At 47.4% G+C, this 16,191-nt stretch overlaps 1 protein-coding gene across 2 annotated transcripts in view; it reads right to left on the reverse strand.

The window, feature by feature from the left end:
- Positions 1 to 6,457: 6,457 nt before the first annotated feature.
- Positions 6,458 to 16,191, reverse strand: part of PAPPA (pappalysin 1) — a 181,555-nt gene continuing 171,821 nt past the window's right edge. For both annotated transcript variants that reach the window (XM_027650182.1, XM_027650181.1), the window contains exon 22: positions 6,458 to 12,718. In XM_027650182.1, coding sequence (XP_027505983.1) covers positions 12,611 to 12,718 — 108 coding nt within the window. In that variant the 3' untranslated portion in view covers positions 6,458 to 12,610. The remainder of the gene's footprint in view (positions 12,719 to 16,191) is intronic.

Here is a 16,191-nt window from a genome sequence, read left to right on the forward strand (position 1 = left end):
GCCTGCAGCAAAGCCTGTTTTGCTGCAGATGGTGATGGAAAGGAGACCTTCAACTGTGGTAGCACTGACTGGGAACATAACAGGAGCAGCACAGGGACAGGCTGGTTGTCCTTTGGATCCACACTGCAGCTGTGTCCATTGCAGGGGCTTAATGCTTACCTTGGAAGGCTGCTGAGGAGCTTTGCTTTGCATCCTTGGTGAGACTGGCTGTTGTGTACAGAGAGAGTTGTGTGTAAGCTTGTGTTAATATGTACAGAGCAGGTGGAAGAGTCTAGACTCCTGGGCAGGAAGGCTGCGGAGTCTGGGGGCCATTAACCTGTCGAGAAGCACACCTAGCTCCCAGATCAAAGCCAGAAGAGCCCCTGGCTGGTGATGCTACCCCAGCACGGAGTACCCAAGCCAAACAAAACCGAGGAATTCATCGAGGTTTCACATCCTCCGGCACACAGCTGAAAGGAAGGGTCTGTATTTTCTCCCTGGAAACTTTGGAGAATGTAACCCTCTGGCTTTCAAGATAAACAGTTGTAGTCACAGCCCAGTAATGCTGGCAGATGGACTCATGCCCGTGGTGTACTCACCCTCCCCCCTGCCCGCCTTCCCCCCACACTTCTGCCATTCCTCTGGCTCCCTTAGGGAGAAGGGATCCTTGCTCCAAAGCAAAATGCTGCTGCCCCAAGAGATGGTTCCCTCTTGCCAACCCATACCCCAACTTTGCTGTGCCACTGACTGGGCTTTGGCAGAACATGGGCAATGCTGTCCTGGGCGGGGAGAGCACCAAGGGGTCTATGAAACATGAAAGGTGAGTGGGGAGAGGGACAAAAATGTACCATTGTCCAGGTTTAATAGATAAACTACATATATCCATTTGAAAAGCTGAAATTACTTCCCTGACAGCATGGCTGGGATGCATAACTTGGCATCAAAGGCTCCTGGATGGACTCACCAGCTTTGGGATGAGTTCAGGTCAAAAGGAGGAACCTTCTCCCTGTGCTTTTGCAGTGAGTGCATGTGCAGGTAACAGCATTGATAGAGCAGCCATGGGTATGTGCCGGGTGTTCACTGCTCCCTGCACAGCCTGAACCCCCCCATCCATGCACCCTCAGCATCCCATAAACTCCAGCTCTGCACCAGGAGATGGTTTCTCTGCAGAAGCTTCACATGCCCTTTTAACAGGCACGTTCACTGCCACTTCCAGCATCCTCTGAGTGTCTCAACGGGCACAAACCCTTCTGAAGGGCACCCCAAATCTGCCACTTGTCTGGCAGCTCAGAGCTGGTGACAGCTGCAGGTCCCCTCCCAGGGCTGCATGGGGCTGTTCCCTCCGGGGAAGCCTGAACAATCCCCATTGTCCCCATGGCCATTGTTCCCCACCACCCTCACCCGGCCGGGTTGCAGCTGGCACAGAGCACAGATTGTTTGGGTTGCTGTGCTGCTGATGACACACCACTTTGGGACAACTTCTTCCCACGGCAAAGGCCTCTGGAGTCAAGTGCTGCCTTTGCTCCTTTATTTATTTGTTTGGTTTCTGCTTTTCCTCTTTTCTTTCTTTTTTTTTTTTTTTAATTTTTTTTAAATTTTTACTTGGTTGGAGGGGGCTCTACTGAGTCTAGGGAAGAAGCCAAGGGAGTGCCTGTGGCTGTGCAGCATGGGCAGCCCAGGTCCTTGCCATCACAGGGGATGCCTGGAGGGGCACAAAGCCTTGCAGTAGCACTAATGCTTTGCCATGGCAGTGCCCTGTGGTGCCACGGGTGCCTCAGTAGCCTGTGAGCTCATGTCTTGTTGCCCTGGGAGGATGCAAATTGCATGTTGTACCTGCTGGGCCAGAGGCAGGATTAGCTCTCTGGAAGCTGAGCATCACCAATCTGAATCAATTTGTGCACTGCAAGACACAAAAGACAAGGTTTCTTGGGTTTTTTTTCTAAGCACACTTGGCCTGAGTGTCTCCCCAGCTGTTGGTGGTCATGGTGATAAACCAGGACCATGGCTCACAGTCCCATTGTGTTTGGGGGGACAGGCCAGGGGCAGCTCTGGCCTTGTGAGTGCCCCTGACAGTGCTGGGCTGAGAATGGGGGGGGAGAGAAGACTATGCCCAACAGGTTCCTGACAGATCCTGTGCACCAGGAGCTGCCAGGGTTTCGAGGAGCAGTTTGAGTCAATAGAATGTGCTTCAGCTTGGGTATTTCATGTGGGGCTGTGGGGGTCAGGAGGCTTTAAATGCTTGGCTGGAAAATTTGAGCACTGCAGCATTTATGAAGTGTGCAATAAAAAGGATTCCCTCTCCCTTCCCTGCTCCTGCCCACCCTCTCATCTCTCCAAGCCTGCTTAGCTGAGGCGTGGAGCATTACAGAAACACAGTGGCACCAGGGGAGGACCATCTCATTAAGGTAACATTTTGTAAAGAATCTTCTTATTTTGAGCATCTGTGCTACAAGGTGACTGCCCAAAGGCACAGGTGGGCTTTGACTTGCAGCCAGAATCATCCCCATATTTCAGCTCTCGTCAAAAATGCCAACAAGACCTGAAGCATAAGTCAGTTCATCCCTGTAGTCTGGATCAGGATAAAGGGGAGCAGCAGTGAACTTAAATATGGGGCTCATACACTTCCTTAAAAAGCTATATGAGTGGGGAAGAGATTTATAAATGGGTAAAATAGGCAGATATCATCTTAAGAGCAGGGTAGGGAGGGTGGCTTGAAGGGATGATGTTGCTGTTTGGACTAGTTCTTCATTCATCATAAGTAAAGCAATCAAAAAGTTGTAACCTTTTATCTGAAAAAAAAATAATAGTAATTTCATGGAAGTTGGTTTAAACCACTAACGATCCTCCCTGAGCCCGAGAGAAGTTAGTCAAAAGATTCTCAAGACTTTTAAAACTATTTTGACACAGTATTACCTCACTTGTACTGTTAAAAAAAAGAAGATCCTGGCCCTTTGGCTGCATTTTGTCGGAGAACTGAGGCCAGTTGTTGACTTGAATGATGTAGGCAGCAGTTATTCCAGTTCAGGGCAGAGGGAAAACGTGGGGCTATTGTAGTGTCATGGTACTTAATGAGCATCAAAAGGAGAATTCTGACCTGAGAACTGCTCACTTTTCTTCACCTCCCAGATGTGTGCCTGAAAAACTGAGGAGGTGAGATGAACAAGTCCAGAAAAAGGTAGTGCTGGACCACAAAGGCTTTTCTGAGTTTGTGTGTGTGCCTGTGTGTAAGCAAGTGAACACGTGGGCACACATCTGCCAGCCTGAACATTCACTTGATTTTCAGATGTACTTTGTTTACATGGAAAGAAGCTTTCGTGTATAATCGTGAGTAGTTTCCTTTATATTCCAGTCCTTCCACTGAAGCTTTTTTAAGCCTTTGTCTCTTTTTGACCAAATTGTTCTGTTGCTAACAGCTTCATTTTCCCATTAGTAGATGATCTTTAAGGTCCCTTCCAACCCAGGCCATTCTGCAATTACCACAGTTACCAATGTCATACTTGTTTGAGAAGCTGTGACTCTGAGCTGGGAGAGGACTTTGCCATATGAATTCAGAGCAATTTCCCCAGCTTTTGTACATAATTAATGGATTTGATTCCTTTTGATTTCATGCAGCCAACAGGAACCACATCTGATGTCACAAGTGCCTGGCAATCACCAGCACATGGGCACTTGGAGAGGTCGGTGGCCCAGGACAGGTGATGGTGAGTGTGCTGTGACTCCCAGGGGTGGTGGCACAGTGAGGTGACCAGCAGCACTGCTATGGGGATGAAACATTAAAGCTGCCACCCTTGCCAGGCCCCAGCCAGATCTAACATCTGCTGGTGCCCACAAGCCCTGTTGCCATCTCGCAGGACAGACCTGGCTCAATGCACACATTGATTTTTTTTCCTCTCCCTCTCTTTAGCCATTGATCTCCAGACAGACACATAATCTGGACACAGAAACTGTTGTTCTGACTGTGCATTCCAATTGATCCTGGGGTGGTTGTGCACATGCAGGAGGAGTGGAGCTGAGCAGAGCCCAGCAGGAGCGAGCTGCTTGCTGTTCCCTACCTTCATGGCTGCTCCCATCTTAAGGTCTTTATTAATGCTTAATAGATAGTTCAACACACAGCCAATTGATTTCTATATTGCTAAAGACACAACCCATTTAATACATCGTTCCTGGGCCTTTTTATTTACAGTATGTGCTATTGATAGGGCTGTCTGTGACGCACTTATAGCCCATTAATAATGCATTGACCACAGACAAGGACAGTATAGAAAACACGATGCACTCTTGCTCGTGCTGTTCCTGTCTCTCCCTGCTCAGCATATGGCAGTGGATTTTCACAGGTAAAATGCAGAACAGTTTAACTGACTCATTTATGTCAGCGCAAAAAAAAAAAAAAATTAATTTATTCTCATCCCTCAGTCTATTGCCCCCAGCCATCCTGTGGATTGTGTGCTGTGGGATTCATTTATTGTTCTATGGTATTACTTTTGGAGGGGGCCAAGGTGGTACCAGCCAGTACTGTAACTACATCAGGATGGCAAATAGAGCTGGCTGGCATTAGAGCCCAGTGCTGACCCAAGCAGATGCAAAGGGCAATGGGTAACAGGGAAAGCAGAGCTGGTGTTTAACACTGCTGCCTCATGCATCCCTTCCTTGTCCTCTCTCTGTGCTCCCAGCCTCTAAATCTCACCAGGGCTTTCCTGGGGACTTAAATTGTTAATGAGTTTGGGAGTTGACTGGGTTAAAAATGACTCTTTCTAGGATCAGGGGGTCAATAACTGTCAGGGTTGAACAGCCCGTGTCCTGCCTGTGTGCTCATCCTCAAGGTTTGGAGATGTTGATGATGAATCAATCCACATTTGGAAACTGAATTGATACAGATTTCTCAGTACAGCAGCAAAATTCCTTTCCTTTGGCAGGATCTGAGTGTGTAGGCAGTGAGTTGGGTCTCTACTATGGCCCCCCTACACAGTGTGGGGGGTCCTGCTGGAGCAACAACAGTGAGGTAGCAGCACAGCAGGAGCAGCATGGATGGAACTGAGGAGAGGCAGAGCCCCTGAGGGAGGAAAATCTGCAAAGCTGATGGGCCAGAACAGTGCCAAAGGACTTTACCATTAGTGATCATCAACTGAAATGCCCAGGGAAGCTGCCCCTGGCTGGGGCAGGTGGGCTGCACAAGCTGTGCAGGGCTGAGCCCTGGGCTGCTGCAGGCTTTGGTGGAGCTGCATCTCATCCAGCCCACCCTCCTCTCCACAAACACGTGCTGTGGCAACTAATGCCACATTTCTGGTCCTGTAGGACCAAAAGCTGCTTAAGCCAATTCAGGTTATTTCACACATTAGCAAGACCTGACACCCCTGTGGTTGGAGTCCAGCCCGTTCCCTCTGGACCTGTTCATGCCTGTGGGTACGATGTGCCCATCACTGTGCCAACCAAAATGATGTTGTTGGGTTGCACAGTCTCATTCTCCAGGAGGAGAGACATGCATCTTCACTGCAGGTAAGCCAGCTCTGAGGAGGGGTGGGGACCAGGTCAGGCTGGTACATGTGTACATGTGTGTTTGTACTGGGCACAGGGCTTTATCATCACCAGACATGCACGAGCTCACTGTGCATATGTTACAGGGCCTTGGTCTGGCAGGGGGTCTGCAAGCCCAGCTATCTCTTCACCACTGGACACTGATTTCTCTCTATCTGTCTGTTTGCTCATGTGTCCAAAGGCTCTCTGCATTCAGATGTTAAGCTCTATATCTGCACATAGTTTGTTTTCAGCCCTCCTTCCCTCCTAGGTAATACCCCTGAGTCAAGGCACGTTCCCACTGGGACTCATTTTCTAGATGACCATGTTCCACACGTGATGGAGAGGGCAAGCACAGACCATGGACAACTTGAAAAACAAATCAAATTGTTGTTAAAATTAGAAGCGTTTGATCTTCACGCTTTGAACCCTCTCACACCAAAACCTCCACCAAGCACCAGCCTGCCCTGAAAGAAGCAGGACCCAAACCACCTTGTCAGAGCCAAACCCACTGGAGGTGAAACAGGCTCTTGGGTTCACGTGGCTCTGGCTGACACTGCCTCCCTCCATCCACTGTCGAAACACGGCAGTTTTCCAAGCCCCTGCCCAAAAGCAAAGACCTGCAGGATGTGGACAGGGCGTTGTGCAGCTGTGCAGCCAGATGTGGGACCCCACAGCCACACTCAACACCCCCACGGGTACCCGGTGCTGCTCGGGGTCGGCTCGACCGAAAGCAAAGGAGACGTGGCAAGAGCGAGGGGTCCAGTTCAGAACTCTTTAATACAAGCTTATATTGTTTGTGTTTCTGATTCTCTGTTCTCCCAACATCTGGGGACATTAACCCTCATATGTGTGTGAGCATGTGTATGAAGATATATACAAAATCACACAGTTAAATATTTAAGCATACAAGGTATTATATATTTATATAATATAGAACTTTAGGGTATAGGAATCAACAATGGCAAAATATTTCTGATGAATCTGACATAACTTTTTTTTTTTTTTTGGAGTGAAACATGACCTGTTTTTGAAAGACCAGAGGAAGTTGTTGCTTATTAAAAGAAAGAGAAAAACCTGTATAAAGAAATTCTGTGAAAATGATTTAAAAAACATCATGAACCAAAAAAAGGACAACTGTTAAAAACTGTATTGAAAAAAAAATAAATTAGATGAACAATTGTGTAAATATAAATTAAAAAAGATGACAATCTTAATAAATAAGCTTTACTATTTACATCTTTATATATTGCTTGGAGACTTAAATTAGATCCGTTAAAAACAAACGAACGCAAAATAAAACCCAAAATCGGAGCAGCAAACGTACAGGCGTGAGGTACAGAATTAAGGGTTGAACTGTATTTTGCTTGTTTCTTTTTTTTTTTCTTTTCTCTTTTATACAGTAGACCAGTAGAATTCTTGTGAAAATAGATCCTCAGCACTTCATTGGAGTATTGGTTGACATGGCTTCCAAAAGGTGCCAAGAAAGATTCCATAATAATAATAATAATAACCATAATAATCATAATAATTATAACAATAATAAAAAGATACAATATGATACATAAATATGGAAGAGCAGTTGGTAATATGAATACATTTTTCTCTAGACGAGATCACAGTTTTATTTGTAAATATTACACTGATATATATATAATATTACACACATAATATTATATATATATCATATATATATTTATATATATATTTATATATATAGTACGGCTCAATCCTGCTCCCAGGGAAGTCAACAACAACAACAAAAACCTGTGTTGACTTGATGGGAGCAAAATTCAGCCCATCATCTGCAGACAGGTACGTAATTACAGAGGCCGTACAATGCAAACTCCGCAATGGTTCCAATTCCCTCTTGAATTGCTGGTGAAATGTTTCGTTAAAGCCCTGGTTCTTTGCACTCAGAAGATGGAAACTGGTGGCTGAATTATGGCCTCACCAAAAGAATGAAAAAAAACCCAAAAGACTAAACTAAGCCAGAATGGGAACCAAAGACAACTGGGACTTGTTAGCTCCGTATCTCGACCGAACAGGACTAACACCACCAACAAGTAGCACCAAGACTCCTCATCAAACACCTGAAGCCAACCCAAGCTCTTGTGTGTGGCCTCAGAGGAAGCGATTCTCACTCTTAGTGAATCTTGGATGTGTAGATCCGATGAAAAGGGGAAAGTTCAGTTTGCCAAACGAAGACAGAAACAAAACATGAAGCCTCACTTTGCTCCTGCCAAAGTGAACTGGGATCTGAACCCCCCAGGTGGCAGGAACAGCCCAACACCAAACCCCTATTGCCCACATTGACCGTAGCTCCAAGGAAATACATTTTGGGCCACCTGGACCTGCTCCTGCTGATGTTTTGGTCGTGCTCCCACTGAACTCAGTGGTCAAGGTCCTTCAGTGAAAGGGGACTGTCCCCAGGGCTTCAGTGTGTCCAAAATATAAGGTCAACTGGAGGCAGGAGCACTGCTGCACCCCCAGCAGGGAGATGGCCTTCCCCACACTATGGGATGACATGGAAAAAAGCGTAAAGCAAATCCATTCAGCTGCACCACTGAGACCAAAATGGGGCCCACAACCATGGAGGTACCTGGAGTGTATCTATGCTGGGCACATGGTCCTCTCCCAGTGGTATGAACGTGCCCATTAACTCTCACTGGGGCCTCCAGGGATCGGGCAGGGGAGGGCAAGATGCTGCTGAAAGGCTGGGAATTTCCACAGCATCCAAAACAGTTCAAAGGCCAAACCGCCAGCTCTGAAACCCCTCTGAGCATCCCAGCCTTGGCTGACTTTCATCCCATCCATGGTTGACTTCACCCCATCCCTTCCTGTCTTCTAGCTTGGCCTCGAATGGAAACAACCGGCCAGAGTGTGGGAAGGGGATGGTTGGCACCCCGTTTCCCACCTTTGGGAATCACCTGTCTGCTCAGGTAGCAGCTTTCTCCTTCCCCACTCACTCCTAGTCTCTCTCAGCTCTCTGGGATTCAGACTGTGCAGTGCTTCTGAGTGCAGTAATTAGAGCACAGTGAAATACTGGTTAAATGCGTATGTACAGTTGGATAACGTAAAAATATGCACAAATACACACTTAAAAAAATAATCTGGAAAAAAAAAAACAAACCAAAAACAAACTCCGCCCCCCTCCCCCTACAAACAACAATATACCAGGGGAAAAACCCCTTAGCCTTAGTTCCTGGATTTATCACAACGCACGAGGAAAACAAAACCAGACAATGTTATAAAACCTCACGGTACTTCTAGGGAAATCTACACTTAGTATCTAGCTCTCTACTCAGCTGGCAGAATCGGTGTTTTCCTTTCAAACACACAAAAATAGGCTTTGCTCTTCTTGGATTTGGATTATGAGGATTTTCTTTTCCTTTTCTCCTTTTTTATTTTTATTTTTTTTTCCTCTTTTATCCCTCTCTGTTAAGACTCACTTGTTATTTTTTTTCCTCATTTGAATCAGTCGCAGCAAGAAATTTTGTTGGCTATCCGGCTTTCTTTTTTTCTTTCTCTCTCTCTCTCTTTTTTTTTTCCCTTTTTTTTTCCTTTTTTTTTTCTTAAACACAGGTAAAACCTAGAACAAACCGACAGTTACAACCAAGTGAAACCGAAACCAGAAGGGAGGTAGCTGGAACCCGATTCCAAGAGTCCTCTGGTGCCATCCTCCTTTCTCAGCCTGGGTGGGACAGCAGAAGACGCAAGAAAAGCAGGAGGACACCAGCTCAGCCCATCTGCCAGAGGGTGGGGAGGGAGAGGGGTAGCAGCTGATTGGAGTTTCCCACCCCACCATGCACCATTCACCGCTTTCCACTCCAGCTTTCCCTCCCCCTGGCTGCGGACATCACCCAGAGCCAGGAGCTGGCTGGTGGCCCCAGGTAAGGTGCAGCCCTGGCTCACTATCTGTGACTAATGTGACCTGGACTTTATGAGCAGCTAAATTTCACCAGTATGAGCACCTCTTCTCTTCCCCCAGACTTCTGGTTTGATGTTTCCCTACACAGCTGACTCAGGGGGTGATGTCCCTCTCACTTCCCACCCAACGGCCACCACAGTCACAGAGGGTCTTTCCTAGGAGTCCACTGGGCATTTGAAGCCCAAACAGTGGTAGATGCTGCAAGGCCATCCAGCTAGCCTTGCCTAAGGTTGGGAGCACAAGGGACAAGAGCTGAGCAGTTTTCTGTGTCTCATGGCTCCCCTATCCATATCTCTCTGGGTGCATGGTACACACAGCACCTGAAATACAGAGGGCAAAGCTTTGCCCTAATGGAAAAAAAAAAAAAAAAGTCATCGGATTTAACATGACTCAGAGCAGAACTTTTCCTGCTCCCAGTCCTGTCAGCCCCAGTCAGGAGGAGATGGACAGTGCCAACATGGTAGTTAGAAAAAAAAAATCAAATAGCAGCATGGAAAGCCTGCCCGTGGGAAAGGAAGTTGGGGCACCTCAGGACTGCAGGAGTGAAGCTGAGGTGGGAGGCTGTGCTGATGAGGAGCCACCAACTCCCTTGAGCTGAGAAGGTCTCCAGCTCAGCGAGCAGGGGCTGGCCCCGGCTGGCCTGGGGGGCTCATCTGGCCCCGAGCTCCTGGGAGCCCACAGCAGCAAGTGGCAATAATGCCTGTACAGACCTCTCTCTCCTGGGCACTGTCTGGGGTGGGAGAAGCAGATGGGAAACCTCCTCCATGCTGAGCTCTGTAACTGGGAAAGGCGTTTTCAGGATGCACGCAGGACCTGAACTGAGGCTGCCTGCCAGGGTGAAACCCCAGGTGGGGTGGAGAGGGGAGATCATGCCCAGATGCCTCAGGCATTGAGGACAAGATGCTTTGGCAGCCTGAAAGGCTTTTGGGGTTGTGAGCTCTTCTCATGGGTTAGATGGCACATGAACAAACTGCCATAAAAAAGGGGAGGATGAAGAGACCAGAAGAGAACAGCAACCTTTCCACAGTTATTTACTTCCCATGTTAGATGGCAAGGGGCAAAAGTGGAAGATTATGCCACTGTTCTCTACACTAGAGGATGCTCAGTCTGACTCCATGGAAAGAGACCTGATCCCACTGCACCTCCCTTTCCAATACACCCCTGCATGGTGAGGGCAGAGCCATCCTCACAGCTCCCATGGCCAGGCCTTCTCCAGGAATAACTGGAGCTTCCCAACAGACAGCTCCTCACCTTCTAACAACAATCACCTCTCCAGGCCTCTGCATTTTAGTTCTTGAGATTCATCTCTGGTTTATTCCAATAGAAACAACCCCAACAGTGGGTATCAAGAGCCTGGTTCCTTGCACCTATCACTCTTATCAGTTTTCCATTTCTAGCTCTCCTACCCATTTTTACATCCATCTTCATGAGCCAAATGACCCCTCCCTTACCCTTCTGCCTTGCCCCAGTGCCTAAATGTTCAATCAAGCAGGAGTAGGGAAAAATCTTTCCAACCTGTCCTTACCTAGTAGACTGTAAAAGTCAGGAGAGTCCCAAGGAACAGGCAGACCCAACACTTTGGAAGGATGCTCTTTTGGATGTGTGTTCTTCCTAGCAGGAGTTGGAAACAGCAGATACATGCCCAAGCCACACTGGAAAGATCTCTGGGATTTCCATGGGATGGGCTGTAGCAGCAGTGGCAGCACTAGATGCCCTGGGCATCTCAGTGGCCCTGTGTGATGAACCCTGTGATGAAAAGAATCACCAAGGATCTGGCACAACATGTTCCCCTCTGGACTGAAACAGGAGGATGGCAGGGAAGTGTGAGGTCTGCTGCAGCTAATGCCCTTCGTTCTGGAAGATTACAAGCAGCTAAGCTCCTGGTTTGTTAAAAGGGTCTGACCCACTGCCCTGGCAGCTTAATACTGACAAATATGGCCAAAATTCTAATACTATCTCCTGTGATCCTTCCTCCATGACATGTGTCTCCTCCTCTTCCCCTGTCCTGAAAAAACAGGAGCATGAAGCAGTTGTCAGATAGAGACCACCATAAGAGTGGGGTAGGGGAGGTCTTGAGAACCACTTGGCTGAGTGGAGACCAGAAAGCAGATTTCTTTGGCTGGCTGGTGTCCTTTCTTTCTTGCCCCAATGCTGAGGAAGAGACCAGAGGGTTTGAAAGGCAGGTTGTAGGTAAGCTTTAAGGCAGACTGTTTGGTTGCATGGGGTTGTTTTTCACCCTGTCCTGACACAGTAAGGATACTAGTTGAATGGGACATAGCAGCAGGTGTAGCAGCAGCAGACATGCTCAAATGACAAGTGTGGGCGCGAGTTACCCTCTCTGCTCCTCAGAAGCAATCATCCATCCACGTTCCTCAATGCCAGTCCTTAGACTCCCCACTCCCTGACTCCACCATGGGACCACCTGCCCGTCTCCGCACAGAAACGTCCCAGAAGCCCTTCAGGCTACAAGGGGGCTTTTTGTCAGCTTTTTGAGGGCGGCAGGGGGAGAAGGAGGAGCTGTACAGAAAGGCCACTGCAGTCTGCTGAGCTCCCTGGCTGGAAGTAGCATTCCTGTGAGGAGCAGATGCATCCCACATCTCAAGCTGGCTGGGCGTCTGGCAGGTCACTTGCCAAGAGGCCCAGCCCTGTGGAGATCCTACCCCAACCTCAGTGCCCCGAGCATATGATACCTTGGCATTCAGCATGAGGAAGGGCTCAGCTTGGAGTCCTTCAAGAGCACAGCCTCTCCCATGGATGGTCTGAGTTGTGAGTGCTGGGGAGGGGAAAGTGTTTTTGCGTTGATCATAATCTCTCACTCTTTCTCTCTTTCTCTACTTATTTCTATAAATATGTGTACATAAATAGTTTGTTTCTCGTCTTGAATCTAGATATGAACTGTTCAAATTAATTGGGCATAACATGCTGTTTTGATACATGAAAGTCTTCTCGACTTGACTCTTGGTTGGTTGTTTCTCGTCATCACTATTTAAGATATAGTTAATACATAAACCCCTACTTTAGTTCTCCTTGGACAAAAATTAAAGGCAGACTGGTTGAATTCTAAGGGTCCCTGGTGCAGAAACGCCATCCAGTTGAGCAGCTAAATGTTAAAAACGATACCAAAAGGGATGTGGTGTCTCTCCTAGCCTGCCTTGAGCAGTGTGGTCCTCCATTCCACGTCGCTTGGCATTACCCAAGACTGAAGCCACGGAGGTCTTTCTGGTTGTGCTCTTGGGCGTTGGGATCCCGGCAAGCACACTCTCCTTGTAGGTCACAGGACATAGGAAATGGTGTAACCTGGGGAAGGAAACCAAAGACACAAAGACATGAAGGAGGGAACACACCTACAGCAGCCTGGAGAACAAACGAGATCTCTGGAGTGAAATCTTCGGAGATCAGCTGCAACCTTCAGCTATGTGACATTGTACAGTGATTTATGTCAGTGCTGAGCTGGTGGTGCACTGAGGCCTCGGGTGAGCTACCTGTCTATAGGAAAGGCTGTGAAAAGAAGAACCTGGTCAACTCATATGATTACCTGTCAGCATATACTCCCTTCACAGTTCCCATCAAGCACAAGAACACAACTGGCTGATGAGACCGGTACTTCTCAGGCAACTCTGGGGCTTTTTGGGGTACTTTCCACAATGCTTGGATCACATTACAGCACCAGCTTCTGAAAGCTAGACTTACTCAAATGGTTGCAAACACTAAAGCACAGCAAAGTTACGAATCCTCACCTCACATGACCAAATCAGAAGCTCACCAAACACTGCTGGGTCTGGCAGGTCCCAACTCCAGCCCCTCTGTAGCACTCCTACTCAATTCTAGCATGGGGGCTTTGGGGAACCCTACTCCTGGGACATAATCTCCCCTCTGTAGGGCATCATTCTACAGAAGGGCTTGGGTGATGCTGCCATATCCCTAATTCCATTTGTCCCTTTAACTGTGGATGTTCTTGGTTTCAGTTCCTCAGGAATGGAACCAAACACTATCTTCCAGATCAGTGGAGTCCAGCAGAGACTTCTCTGAACACCTCTTGTGTTTGAGGTCAGAAGATGCAGCTAAGGGGCACTTAGGAACTGCAAAGGAATGCAATGAGATGCTGCTACGTGCACTGGCTGTCATCTATCCATGATCCCTCTGGATAAGCATGAGAAGGAGCTGAAACACTACCCTGCAATGCCTAGCTAGTGAAAGTTGATTTTGGCCTATTGCATCATAACATTTACCTGAAAAATAGGAGATGGTAGTGGAGAAGCATCTCACTTGCCCTGAAGTGAATTCTCAAGAATTTCTCCCATCTGCACAGAGTAAATGAGCTCATTCCCCTCCTTTACACTCCTTCCAAGGCAGTGCCACAACCTGCTCCAATGTTCCCGGCAAGGGCTGCACTCGCGCGCTCCGTCTGCCTCCCTTGGCTCTGCTGCCACACGTTCACTCTCTCTTTCATAAACACTTTCTCCAGGCTATGAAGCCTGAGTCTGCCTGTTGCCTGTGTATCACCCACAGCACATCTAGGAATGTGGACCCAGCACTGTGCTGTCATCTCCACCTAGACCTTCCACACGTGTCCCAGCGTGTCCAGCGTGTCTTTCTCCTGACGCGCGCAAGAACGGGAAGGAGGGGTGTGGAGCTTTGTTTCACAACTGGGGAGCCTAAGGCAGGGACATGCTGACAGAGACATTAAATAGCCAAGGCTCATCACCAAATCAGGGCTGGGAGAGCCTCCTCCCTTTGCTTTTGACTTCATTCACACAAGACATGGCCCCCCAGGTAGAACAGGGTGATGGCTCTTCATCATGGCCTTGGAGACTTGTGAACTAAATAACCAACTGCTGAATAATCTGAATCTACAAACTGCACAAATGTGGAGGTTGCAAAGAGAAGAGATAGTCCAAAAAGTCAAAAGTAAATGAGTTCGAATAATTGGCAACTAAGTAAATTTATAAACTGCAGAAAACAATAGGAACTTAAGAGTCACTTGATCCAACAGAAGCCGGCCCAAGCAGGACTGTCTCGTATCACAGTGTTATGAATATTCTTAGATAGGAAAACAGAGAAGTCTGCAAACAATGGGGTTTGGGGAGGAGGCTGAGGAGGGTTTGTTTAATGACTGAATTAAAATACTGGAAACGAAAAAGAAAAGATACATGAAAGAAAATTGAGTTTTTCTGTTCACTGTAGAAGGAAACATTTTGGTTTAGATTATCTACTGCATTTCAGGTTTGACCTTTCCCTTCAAGACAAACAAATAAAAAAGACTATTTCACAGCAAACATTATGTCTTCAAATAAAAACCTGTTTCACTTAGAAAATGCTCAAACAAAATGTTTAAATATGTCTGGAGTTTCCTGCTCTTTTTATTTTTTTACTGAATCATTCAGTTCAGTCTGCATTTGGCAATGATTTTGACTTAAAAAATCCTCCCTGTTGTACAATGAAGTTACCGGTTGGAGGCAAGACCTGGGACCCTGATTCCTTTATTTGTCTTGATCAAGCTTTTTCCCCTCCCTGGTCTGGATTCACTGTGTTTGTCTGTCACAGCCTGACAAAGGTGATTAAGTGGCCCTTTCATTCAAAGGGGAGAAGGGAAGGTGGATCCACCCTTTGCACTGAGTACAGGACAATCACACACCCAATTCAGGCAGTTCAGTAAAGTGACTGACATTAGTCCTGACAATCTACTGCACTTCATCTCTGCTGCTGTCCATGCTTAAGTGGGACATGTTGGAGGAATAAAGATCCCAGACATGCTCCCACTTCACCTGCAGGAACATCAGAGCCAAGAGGGAAAGAAAGCCCTGCACGGCTGTGTCTCCAAACCACCAGCTCATGCTCCCCTCACCTACTCTGTTGGCTGTGCTCAAACAGTGGCCACAGACACCCAAAATGGCATGACTTTGCTGTTGCCTGAAGTGATCTATCTCCTTCATTCCTTCTCCTCCCATTTCTCCTTGTGAGTCCCTTGTTTTCCCCTTGGCTTTCTTACAGTTCACCCTAAGCCTGTGCTCAGCACTGGGGTGACCTGAAAAGGTGCATGTACAAGACTGGATCCCTACTGCATTACAACCAGCTCCTGGTGAGATGGAGCCACTAGAGAAGAAATGTCTTGCTGTGTGTTGTCCTCCAGAAACCCCCTGGTCTCCTAACAGTGGTCATGGACAGAGGATTAGAAGCTTTCTCTCTGAAGCAGAGCTGTGGCCCCAGGAGCAGACAGCTCCGTGGCTGAGCAGCAGTTCCCAGCAGTGGGTAGCCTGAGTGAAGGAGGGTTTCTTCCTGATCAGATCAGTCTTATTCACTTTATGTCCCTTATGGAGGCTTTTTATGCAATTCGATTTTTACAGTGCTATTGTCCAGATAGATGAATTGTTTTGTCTTATGGCAGTGAGCTCCAGAGATCAGTTTTCTATTATGTGAAAAGGCAGAGATTTCTATGAGCACAGCCACAGTTGTATTAGACGTGACAAAATTCTCCAAACACTCAACAGTAATGCAGGGTTTCCACTTTAAACAACATTTACAACAAATAACACATTTGGGTTCCCTGAGGACCTGATTTCCATAGGTATTTAGGGAATCTAACCCGCACACAGAATCCAGTGGGACTGTCAGAAGTACCCAGCTCAGAGAAAATGTAAAACCCCTTAGAAGGACTGTCTATTGCCTTGGGCTCACACAGTGACAGCCCTCTGGAGTGCACGACCATGAATAAAGCTGCTGGATGTGCTAGAAATAATAAATGCTGAACCTTTTGCTGAATGATAGTCCAT

The sequence above is a fragment of the Corapipo altera genome, unplaced genomic scaffold (genome assembly GCF_003945725.1).
Source record: "Corapipo altera isolate COAL_440 unplaced genomic scaffold, ASM394572v1 268, whole genome shotgun sequence".
NCBI lineage: Eukaryota > Metazoa > Chordata > Aves > Passeriformes > Pipridae > Corapipo > Corapipo altera.